The sequence below is a fragment of the Strongylocentrotus purpuratus genome, unplaced genomic scaffold (assembly GCF_000002235.5).
Source record: "Strongylocentrotus purpuratus isolate Spur 01 unplaced genomic scaffold, Spur_5.0 spur5_scaffold_6, whole genome shotgun sequence".
In the NCBI taxonomy this organism is placed as follows: domain Eukaryota; kingdom Metazoa; phylum Echinodermata; class Echinoidea; order Camarodonta; family Strongylocentrotidae; genus Strongylocentrotus; species Strongylocentrotus purpuratus.
In genome coordinates, this window is record NW_022145612.1 from 16061870 (window position 1) to 16074652 (window position 12783).

The 12783-nt window shown below is 37.5% G+C and overlaps 1 protein-coding gene across 2 annotated transcripts; it reads right to left on the bottom strand.

Moving 5' to 3' along the window:
• Positions 1 to 497: 497 nt before the first annotated feature.
• On the bottom strand, positions 498 to 12239 carry LOC584907. Of its 2 annotated transcripts, XM_030972622.1 has the most exons (9): positions 11777 to 12239; positions 9393 to 9518; positions 6564 to 6667; positions 5814 to 5887; positions 5335 to 5474; positions 3958 to 4133; positions 3207 to 3405; positions 2849 to 2898; positions 498 to 2591 (listed from the first exon to the last, which is right to left on the bottom strand). In XM_030972622.1, exons 1-9 carry the CDS (start codon positions 11920 to 11922, stop codon positions 1195 to 1197), a joined length of 2412 nt encoding a protein of 803 aa, XP_030828482.1. In that variant the 5' UTR covers positions 11923 to 12239; the 3' UTR covers positions 498 to 1194. The 2 variants fall into 2 exon arrangements, with proteins under 2 accessions (XP_030828482.1, XP_030828483.1); XM_030972623.1 differs by lacking the exon at positions 9393 to 9518 and having other exon boundaries at positions 11777 to 12238.
• Positions 12240 to 12783: the final 544 nt, after the last annotated feature.

Here is a 12783-nt window from a genome sequence, read left to right on the forward strand (position 1 = left end):
GGCGTTGATAACATTACAATAAAAAGAACTGACATATAAATCATATCGTCAAGTAGTGGAGAGACAGATGGGGGCAAGGGCTAATCTGTTTATACAAGTTTCCTTCAAAATCAAGACAAGTGGATAAAAACCACCCTTTTTCACGTAATCCATCATCAAAATTTGACTTGAAGGATTTTGCGAGGAGGCAGAATAATTTCTTTCAGGTTCGAGCAAGTGCCTCATCAAGGTAATTCCATTATATGCGTCACATCAGACAGGTGAAGAAAATTCCCTTTTAGGATAAGGAGTGCCATTTGTCTGCCGCCCCGGAATTCGGTAACCTTTTAATCTGAAATGTTATTTAATCTATACATAGAAAGACTTACAATCGATACTTGATATAAGTTTTGTATCAGGTTCTGGTTTACAACGTAATTCATTGTTCCTTCATCTTAGTGGTAGGATAATTAAATTGTATGTCTTAGGATTAGAAGAATAAAAATGCATAATAGACATTTTGAGTTGTAATATTAACCTATATTCAGGTATTTTGTATTTCTTCTACATATACATGTTTTTACACAGGCACTTTTTCATCCATGAATAAATTAAATAGAAAGATAATAAACCGTATAAGCAATGAAGCTTTAAAAATAACATACAAGTGTTACATTTGGTTGATATGTCAATAGACAAATACATTATAGTGAGGCAATGGTGCATAGTTACATAAGCTGATGTAAGCTAACAGAAAGTCTGGTAGTCAAATGGTATTCTATCAGAATTACGTATCGTTTTTATCACGACCTTTTTCTTGTCTAGGCAAAACAAGAAGACCATGTGATGTCGGACTACGAAGTTTTTTGATGTACCAAGCTGGATTAGTTATATAAACATAATAAATATTTTCGCATGCATCAATAAAGAATCGAGAAAATTGATTATAGTTGTATGTCTCCCTTTAAGTTTTAAGTGGAATCCACCGTGCTCTTTTATTTTCATGAACACAACATGGTACACTGTGGTCTACCAAGAGTAGACAATACGAATTTTCGAAAATTATATTCCATACGTTCTAACAACATTTTATTACTCAAATACAATTTGTTTTCGTAACTTGGAACTATATAATGATCATTGCTCATGGAATACCCGCTAAGATCTTTGAATATGTTGCAACATGGTCAGCAAATGGGCCGAGACATTCCTTTCTTAATCTCCAAACGGTAAAATATCGTCATACAGTTTCTCACTCTCTTCGTCAACCTTTGTTGTTGGTAGAGGGAGTACGTTCTTTGCTCTTCGAATCATAGCAGGAGTTCTTGATCTAGTTCTTTCCTTTGGTTTTTGTTTGGGAGATATAATACACCCGTTGACATATCTCGGATTGGACGAAACAGCTTGAAGTAGCTGAGTTTTCATGCTATGATCAGCTGTTGGATCGGGTGACAGCGGTGGGATGTCCGATTCGCTTAACCTAGGAGGTATCATAGGACTTGGTGTTTGTCGTAATTCAATAGAAGGTCTAGATTTTCGTTTCGTCGCTGGGCGCCGCGGCTGTCGCATTGAAGAAAATGCTCTAATTGCAGTCGTATAGCCATTAGAATCCACCTGACTAATAATTTTTTTAGGACGAGATGACACGAATTTGTTCTCTGTGGCATATGAGTTACGAGGTATTTCACTCATACCCCGGGGACGTATTGAGGTAGCGTTACCAATAGGTTTCACAACCGGTGACGCCCTTGGTCTTACCGAAGGAGCAACTCCCATTGACGGTTTTCTTGCTAAGGCAATAGTAGCCGGTGCGGTAGAACACCCACTACCAGGAGTTCTTTCTGGGAATGAGGATTCCGTCCAAGGTGATCGTGTTCCTGCAATCAAAGCTGTGTAAGTACCATCAGAAGGTGGATTCGCAAGATGGGATGGAAGAGGAAATGGATCAGTGTGGGTTCTTCCATGATTACCTGCGTCTGCTAAGATATCACTCTCACGACTGCGATGGTTCTCGCGTTCATATTCCCCATCATGCTGACTATTCATCGGTTTTTCGTTTTCTAGAACCACAGCATAAATCGAGTTGTCGTGTTCATGCGCACCAGGTCGCGATCTCTTCGTCTGAAAACGATCCAAACCCATTTGTATCTTGGCATTATCAGCATACGGATAATCATATTCCTCGTCATAAGGTTCTTCATCATCCAGATCACGGTGGTACATGGCACTACTGGTGGCACTATCTATCTCTATCTCGCAACCCTGGACGACTCTTGACATCGAACTCAACGTATCATTTTCGATGTAGCCACTGGTCATATCCTGGTTCCTGCGACTCTTCGCGACAAGCGAGGGTCGTACTTCATAGATGGTCTCTTCGGGCATTTGATGCATTGTTACAGGTACAACATCTACTGATGTAACATTGGTGCTTGATTCTGTGACTCCGGGTAGAGGGTCAAAGAGCACGCTGCCTGGTAGGTTCCCAGTTTGCCGTAGACCAGTGTAGTTGCAGAGACTGGGAAGTCGGTAAGGCAAGGCGTGAGGTAAATGCGGATTGGGAAAGTGGGCCCGAGGAGTTGGTGCTACATGATTTGAATGGTCTCCTCTTCCTGAAAAGTCAAACAAAATATAAAGCGTATGTTAAATAGCAAAGTTAAATTATATGTTATAATTCATGAAGAATTTGATGTATTATTTTAATTAAACATCCTACTCACCCTAATGAAATACCTACGAAATCGTAATTAATCATCTACAACAGTCAAACAATATTGTTATCTTATAGAATTGTCAAAATGAATGACATTATTTTGTTCAGGACATACAAAAGCTAACAAATCTTAATTGGATTAAGAAATATATTTACCTTCATCCCTCTCTCTTTGCTGTTTCAACATCGCTGTTCGTATCTTTTTCCTGGAGAAAATATACAAATCGAACAATGATATATTTATTCATGGTAAACTACGATTCTCGTAAAGAAGTATCAATTGATTTACATCACATTAAATGACATACTTTAGAAGTTAACTTGATGAGATAAATGCATAGCCTTATGATTTGAGCACTTGAGAAATTCGAGAAAATCACATTAGTACATAAAAATAAAAAATTATACAAAAAACATGTAAGAATGAATGTTTGGAACTTCTAAAATTGTCTAAAATTGCCATTGTTTTAATTATTCCATATTGTGTAACCAAATAAAAGGGAAATTAAATTACCTCTGCAGACAAATACATGGTCGGTTCCTGAATTTCCGGTAAACGTAGAGGGCGAGTATCAAGGATATGATCATCAGGAGGACGCTTACAGCACCGGAAATACCAAGACGCATTGCCCTGACCCGTAACGAGTTCTTCCGCTTAGGGTTTATTATGGATGGACTCTCTGTGTCATACTGGAAGAACTCATGAAAGGTATCTGCCCAAGAAAATAATTGTGAATAACATCAAAGAACACTTCTTGATAAGGTAGACAGTATATCAGTACACAATACATCACAAAAAGGGAACACATCAAAAGTTTGAATAATAAGATAGCCCCATGAGAAGAATACCGATTAAACAGAAAATATAGACCATGAAGTAATACAACTTTTCACGGCCTTCACAACACAGCAATACCAGCATCATCATAATGCGAACTTGCCGTACTAGATACTGGATAGCAGCTGCACTGGTTGCAGTTTTGTTATCCCCGATGTTACACCCTGTGGCATCTTCGGGATCTAATCTTGAACCCAACAGCAGGGTGCATTATGTAGGCCTGAAAATATGCATCTTATAACGTATCCTTTCCTGTGTATGGTAGAATCCAGTGAAACAACTTTCCTTCAAGTTAGAAAAGAATGGACAGGACTGAGGATGTGGCTAAATTATCGTGATTGAAATGGCCTGTAGGCTAGGAGCAACGCGGCCATTTTGATGTTTTCGTAATGAGAAGTCTTTGGAAATATCCTTTACACGTACTTACCCGTACTTTCCAGCATCGTCGAATCGTAGACTTTCCGAGTCGTTGGTGGCAGGGTCGGTTCAGTACAGTTTCCTGTCATAGAGTCACACAGGATTTCACCGATCACGGAGAATGGACACTGGCAAAAGTCAACACAGTCAGGTCCAAAGCGACCGGGAGGGCAGGGCATGACACAGCTGACAAGGAGAAATGTAAACAATCACGTCTCTATTTTGGAAAACCGTCCAAATCTTATATAAAATTAAATCGAGTCAATTATTCGTTAAGTCTTAGACTGACTTCGAATTTGTTGATTATGACATCGCAGATAGATCAAGTTACAAACTAAACACGTTGGATAATTATCAATCATTGGAGTGAACACAAAGATCAAAAACTGAAATAACATTCCTCATTTAGAACCATTGTAATTTACTTGTTTAATTTAGAACACATTAACATGAGCCTGAACAAAATTTAATTATAGAAAATGTGTACCTTAAAGAAGGCCTAGAGAATCTTGCTTTGACAAGGAAAATTGTGGGAAGGAAGAGAAGGGGGAGAAGGAGGATACTTTGGATGAACAGTCTGCAGAAATTGTTGGAAGAGAGAGGAGTGAAAGAACTGGGAGTGGTACGAATACAGAAGGCTAGAAGCCGAGGGTTGTGGAACAGCATGATCGCCAAAGTCAATCGAAATGGCACTTAGAGAGCGAAAGTACCTTAATACCAATCAGACACTGGGTATCATTATATCTTTAAACCTACAGGAGAATCTATAAATCTTGCTGCATGGCAAAGTACAAAGCAATGACGGCCATCAAATTATTTAGACCTCCATGTCGTTATGCAATTAAAGGGAGACATGCTAAATGAAAGGGAAACATGTCTCGGTCACGACAGAACATTTGATGTAATACTTTCTTTAAATTTAGAATCGGGATAATCTTGGGGAAGCTGCTAGGTCAAAAGGATGACGATCAAATGTACATTGATTGTTTCCCAGTGTGATCCACTGTCCCGTCTCTCTTTTACCCCTTCAAATAGACAATCACCCCATATGCTTTTAATGACGTCATGAATGATTTGAGAGCTAAGGTGAGAAGTGGCTTCATGATGCGCACTTCCCATTTACACACCTCTCCGTAATTGAACCGACCATATCTACACGCCCTCCTCTGATTACCATGTACATGTCTCATCACGGAAAAAAATTATGCTCTCGCATGACTGGCTCATTCAGGATTTCGTCATCGTGACTTTAACGGGTTTTAGACATTGTTTTAAAGGGAGGAAAGGGAAATGAAAACGTTATACTCGAATGAATAGAACAACCCACGAGTATTTCGATTTCATACCCCTCTCTTTCTTTATGTATTTTCTAGTCCTCTGTACTTACTTGGGACCCATGTGTCCCGATGGGCAAGCAGGGGTACATCTACCCATTACGGGGTCACATTCTCTCTGCCCACAGTTGCATTGTTGCTCACAGAATGGTCCATATCGTCCACGAGGGCACGAGAGCTCGCAACGTATACCCTAGACGAAACAAACGAGCCACGATGATTCATTTATAGACTAAAATCATGTGATTGAAATCTATGCGAACACCTTTGGCATAAAATTATGTTCTTAAACGTAAATTTCGTTTCATTTTGATATATTAATTGCCATGTTTTGGTATCTCACTGTGATCGATTATTCGTCATCCAAAATGAAGGATGTTTCAAATACGAGGAAGGCAACGAAACGTTAAAAAGAGAGCCCCTACAATCGGAATGTTGTAAAAATGAATAGATGCACTTGGTAACAGATATAAACATAAATTGCAATCTAATGAGGATGGTGATTATGTGATATTGGACTCCAGAAACTTACCATAAACCCTGGTTCACAGGAACACATACCCGGCGCCGTACAGTTTCCACGCTGACATCCTTGACTACACACAGCTACATCGTTATAACAGATAAAAGAAGAAAATAATAATCATGATGAATATCTTTTACGCACATTGAATGATAACGAAAATTATAACCATAAACAATTGTGTTTAAGGAATGTCATACTTTATTGCTTTGTTGTCAATCGTGCTGTACCACAAAACGCGATATTAAGACAAGTTACCCATTCATTGATTGAACTAAGTTCCCGACTACAAAATAAACCTGAAGTAAAACTGCCTTTGTGAGAAAAATTTAATAGAGTAATATCAGGTCGTCCAGTAAGATGTGAACGTACAGCTCCATCAACATCAGATCAATAAGTATACTCTGGCGACAATTGCTCCGAAGTTTATTTAATCAAAGATATAGAGTTAAGGTTATAGGGTTGCGATTTGATTAAGTTTAGTTAAGGATTCGTCTAGTGTAAGATGTTGAGAGCGGTGCAATTGTCGCCAGTGCATGTATTCATAACTGTATACAAAGTATTAAGGCTTTAATCTCTTAGTACATGCAAGGAGCAACATTTTAGACGTACATATGACACTCTGCACTTTCATGCCTTTTGTGACACACATACCCCCTCCCCCCATTCATCTGCAAGAATCTTCAGGAGTGAAGGAGGCAAAGTTAAAAGAAAAAGAAGAGGAAGACGCAAGGAAGGATGGTGGGCTGTTCTACTCACCTATGGGACAATCTCTACCATTTGATCGCCAACCCTCACAGCAGTGATAAACAGTCTGATTGATTAGTCGTGCATATTGTTTTCCAATCACCAAGTGGGAGTTCCTGAAAATGAAAAATTAAATATGCAAAATCAAAAAAGAAGAAGCTTGATTTAGGAAAGCTCGAAATAAGTGTATGAGAGAAATATCTGAACTACAGAGTAGATAGCTATATTTGTTCAAATATGGATCAAGAGCACCAAAGTGACACAAATGAGATATTAACAACGACAACGTTTACATTAAATTCCATTAAATGCATACAATATCACATCTTGTTGGCAATAATGTATATTTGATGTCCATATCAGTACTTGTACCTCTTCTTTGCTACAACTTATACCACCTCACTAACAGTTATTTATTAGTAATTCCTGTAATCTCATGAATGGATTTCAAAAAATTTGACCTCAAACTGAAAATGACTCATGAGGACAACTGACCGAGAAGTTTAAAGAACTTATTAGACTGACCGCAATCAAAGATCAATATTAACCTTAGCATTTTTGATATTGTATGTCAACAATAGTATTTGTTGTTCCTTCTGCAAATGACGTGGAAAGTGTTATGTTGCCATAAACAATGTACATGTTTTCAGCAAGTAGTAGAAGTTGTCTGTATGTTGTGACGATCGCATGACATATTTGCCAGCAAGAGAGGCTAGTCTGACCGGAAGTAATTATAGCCCGAATGGACATTTCTCTCTAGTCATTTCCGGGTCGGTTGAGAGAGTGTTTATCACAGTATGTCTTCATGATGACATCATGATCATATACTTTAAGGATGTTCACGATGACAACTACTATGATGTTTGTACCTCACCATGGTCTGAATTACGCGAAACCTGATGAAGATGTGCAAGGATTACCTTTCAAAGAAACATTAAAGAGCACTTTTTAGTTTCGTGTCAACATCTTATTTGTCCGCGTTGATGCTTTATCATTTTTGTGTTCATTAATTGACACAAGCGGTAGAATTAAGAATAGTATAGTAGTAATAGTAGTATTCGTTAATGGTAGTAGCAGCAGCATCGGTAGTAGTTTAAGTAGCACCAGCAGTAGTAATAGTATCAGTAGTAGTAGTAGTAGTAAAAGTAATAGTGGTAGTAGTGTTAATTCAGTTAAGTTCAGTTCATTTTATTCAAAACCACACAAAGCATGATATAATCTGTTACATAAAAAAGAGACTGGTAATAGTACATCAATCAACATATTCTAACTTGATTACATCACGTAGTAGTAGTGGTAGTAGTAGTAGTAGTAGTAGTAGTAGTAGTAGTACATAGTAGTAGTAGTACATAGTAGTAATATATTTAGCAGCAGTAATATATGTGATAGAAGTTGTTAAACCAGTTGGTGAATATGTTGTTGTTTGAATTCAGGCTATAACCGTGAAACAAAATGATGTCAGTAAACCTCAAAATTAGTATGAGACTTAGATGAGGTTTTCTCCGATAAGCAATTGAAATAGGCTGCGAATCATTTTGTTATAAAGACGTGAAACTCCCGCAATCCCTATCACGCATTTCAATCGCGTAGTTGACCATCATCACTTTTGTAAGCCATTAGGTCTCTGATGGCAACGACCTTCGCTAATTTAAAGTTGTAAAGATAAATTTGGTTGTCTTGACCGGAACAACTCGAGAGGGCAAAGACCTGTATACAGGGTGTATCATAATAAAGGATATTGAAGTTTAATGACGATTTATATGAAAACTACTGATTTCATAATCAAGCACTTATGTCTGTTGTAAAGGACAGAATGTCCTCTTTTTAATGACACCCCAATCATACTTCTACTGTCACAGTTGACTGAATAACAAAGCATTGCTGTCCACCATGTGAAAGGTGCACTGTGCCAAGTTTGATAACATTTCCTTCTTAGACACATAATCCACTCATTGTTCAGCATTTCAATATGTCTGGGCTGACACAAGCACTAATCTTTGAATGCTAACTTGTCACAGTGCACCTTTCACATGGTGGACAGCAATGCTTTGTTATTCAGTTAACTGTGACAGTAGAAGTATGATTGGGGTGTCATTAAAAAGAGGACATTCTGTCCTTTACAACAGACATAAGTGCTTGATTATGAAATCAGTAGTTTCCATATAAATCGTCATTAAACTTCAATATCCTTTATTATGATACACCCTGTATAGTGCGCTGAACTCCGAAGTTTTGTGAAAATACTTGGTTCAACAAAAGTTGGGGGAGGCTCCCACAGATGGTATCTACTGTTGTTGTCATTATTAGTTTAATAAAACAATAACAAATCAAATAATAGAAATGTGTGTAAAGATGAGATGAGAAAATGACAATGATTGTGCAGTGTTTTGCTGTTTACTTCGACAATTGTAGGGTTGATTTACGTAGTTGAATATTTGTATCATCCTCTTTTAAGTTCGCATCTGATATACACACCATGAGTATGACTACCAGATCCTTTTCTTTTCTTTTCATGAATCCCCATCATCATTACCATGAGGCATAGACATCCTATCAGCCTGTTGGGGAGGATGTGCGAGGGAGATATGGCAAACATGTTATAAGGGGTAGTTGGCCCAATTTAATAACACTGTATTCCGAAATTATCGGAGGGAACAGACCTTTGCCCTCCAATATCGGCGCCCCTTCCTTGTTATGTTGGCCTAACAGAAATAAATCCCTTGGTTACATTGACAAGAATTATTCCTTTAATTTCGAATGTGTGACAGCATTTCCCCCGAAAATATGAAAATGCTATTGCTTTATATAAATAATCCCATTAGGGCAGTGGTATTTTCTCACCTGGTGGGGGCCCCCCTTATACCTCCTTCTCTAAGTTTATCTTCCTCAGCGGAGTCGTAGTCACCCACCGGTTCATTCTGGTATGACGAGTGTGACAGCTCCGGTAAGAACTGGAACTCTTGTATTCTGAGTTGGTTGAAATCAAATTAAAACGATTAGTAAGAATAATGTGGAATCACACCAAAGAAGGTTTATTTTTCTTGCAAAAGATGATTTAGTATTAATATGAATCGCTTGTAAACTAGGGGTGTAATCATATTTATATAGTGTCCCATTAGATATACCAATTTTCTTCTGGTACAAATGTTATGTTTAATTAGAAAGTAAGAGAGGAAGAGAGAGACAGACAGACAGACAGAAAGAGGGGGTACAGAGACAGAAAGACAGATAGAGATAGACATACTGCGAGAATGAGGGATAGGTATGTTAAATGTGAATCCATTTTGTTGTGCGGTGTACTTTATATTATGTCTAGGTGGAAATATATGGTTGAGAGTACTTCTTTTACACCTAGCATGCCTAAATGTAGCGTGGTAAATGTATAACTTGTATAAGGGCAAGATAATTGTCCGTGTTATATTGTTCAGATGTGTGTCTTTTAACTATTGAATATCTACATGGGTATACATCAATTATAAATAAGAGAAAAAAAGAATTATCCTCTAAAAGTTGTTGGTAGCAGATAACATAATTCCCGTAATTTTCTTCGCAACTTCATGATGGATCTTGTGAGCTCGTTCAACTTTTAAAATGACAATGTAGATTCAATATGTTTTTTTTACAGAAGAAACTGCCTCCTATCATAGGTTGTTTTCATTGCCTCTTTCTTTCTACATTAATCAATCAGATCATCCTTGACAATGGCCGCATGTAGTCTGAGAGGGATGAAACATGATCTACCATAGCTTTGTCAACTTCCTACCATGCGTCTTCAAAAAGTACACTCGTACTCCAAGGATTTTAAGGCTATCTGATTTCATCTTCGGTAAGCTAATGTTTTGATACGGCTTCATTCCCTTTTGGATATAACGGAATAAAGAGAATTATAATTCCCTAAGAAGTAAAGATCCTAATGGGAACGATTGTTTGACTATTATTATCATATTTTTGTTTAAATATTATTCATGGTGTGTGGTATTAGAGAGTAAGCTATATTTTAAAAGAAAATCAAAGTACTTTGGGTGAACTAAAGTAAGTTTTTTGGCAAGTCATAGAGCGTCCTCGACCAAGCCAATGGGCGTTTTAGATGTCATATTTATTCAATAAATTTGTCTAAGCAGGATATAACCCTGACTCACAATCTTCATCTTAGGGCAGATTCTTCTCTTTCTGCCGTAGACAGTATTTTGAAAACAGTGGGATACCACATGATTCAGCCTCTTCAAGATGAGGGAATGACATGGTAAGGACAGACCTCGGAATACATCGTGACATCAGGCTTCTTCAGTGTAACCATCTTGTCGTATTTCTTGGTAATTTTATTGACAAGAAGAAAGGAATTAAATTACAATTTCTTTTGCTGTAAAGTTGATTTACCAAGACAATTCTATCCATCATGAATATGATAAGGAAAGAATGGAATATAGAACCTTTTTAATATGAGGGGTATATGATGAGCAAAATGATGATTTCTGTCACCTGGATGGGGAGGTGAACACGCCCAAGATACAGAGTGGACGAGAATATTTGATAGTAACAGATGTACTCCATTTACACTCTGTTGTACCTTAGTCACCTTATTAAGCCATCTATACGAACATGTAATCAAACTCTCATGACACACCAGAGTGCTTGATTACTTTACATAATCATTATCATATTGCTTTTCAGTCTGATGAATTAAAACATTTGTTTAGTGTAGTGAACCACAAGCATAAAAAGTATATGAAAGTAAAGAATACTTTATATAAAAATATATTGAAGAGTCTTTACTATACACAGCATGGAGGATGACCAAGGTACGACAAATCATAGCATAACCACAAATGTCTATTTAAATCTTGCAAGAGTCACTTCATCTTGTGTTATTTCGTTAACCCTAGTGATAAGTATGCGCATGGAAAATGAAAATACTTCTAAATGATGTCAGTATTAGATCTATGCACAATGTTTTAACAGATTTTGTACCGATAGCGTGTACATTTACTATACATAGCAAACAAACAAGCAGTCATCCCATTATAATCTTTGACTCATGATAATGAGACGGTCGTTTTTTATTACTTGACCCTGTGTCTTTCTAAACGGCCTATATGGAGTAAAAACAAAAGTTTGAGAAAGAAAAAGTGACATAACGTAACGTAACAAAAGGATGCAATGTGGAAAGTTTGACATCACAATCACATATGAAATAAATTTAAAACAAAGTAAAAACGTTGTCTCACCGTCGGGTTGTGGAACAAACATTTCGTCCATCGGGGTTCAGACGATAACTGCTGGCGGACACACACAGCGAGTGGAGGTGAATATGCAACACGAGAGCCAAGGAGAACAGACGCCATCTTGTCTCGTATCCCACTCCTGACATCATTTTCTCTTTGCTGATAATATCTTAGTCTCTCTGACCATCACAAATACAGCAACCAGACGTTTTAATTTCTCGAGAGGAAAACCCTTGATGGATGAATTGGTAGGAATAAGAAACTTCTCCCAGATAGACCCAGAGAAGCACGTACGACTCTGCATGCAGACTCTTCCGCATTGGGGTCCAAACGAATAGTCCTTAACCTTGTCACGTGGAGTTGATTCACCAGATATTTGTCACTAATGAGCCCTAAGATTCACCATCCTTCGTTATTGTTGACTAATAATTACTTCGAAAATGAGTATTTTCCTCGATGTATCGTGCATGAGAGAGTGACACCCTCCTTTAGCCATTTCCTATGTATACGGCCCGGGCAGGATGGCGTGTTTTTAGCGTATTTTCTTCTCCAGTGTTTCTCTCTATTGTTATGAGAGGGTGTATACTCGTCATCCCTTTGGCCTAATTAGCACGGTAGTAGTCAATCAACAAGGGCCGGTTTCTCAAGACATGGTCACAACTTGTGTCTCATGTAGGTTACTTGCATGTTATCAAAACACTCTCTCAAATCATAGCATGTGCTTGTGCTCTAATTTTGTTTTACTTTGAAGTTACATGTGAATTTTTTGTGTACGATAAAAACAGACTTGACAACTGAGAAAAGCTTACACACAAAAAAATATTAAAATAGTAGGTTAAACTTCATTCGACAATTTGCGCTCTTGCATTTAAAAGCATTTCAATTACATTATGGTTTTTACAATCAGTATAACAGGCGTTGTATTAAACGAAATGTGTTTTAATATTCACCTCTATCTCTTTCTACCGACATGACGTTGCCTTTATCATCATTTTCCTATCTACTAATGC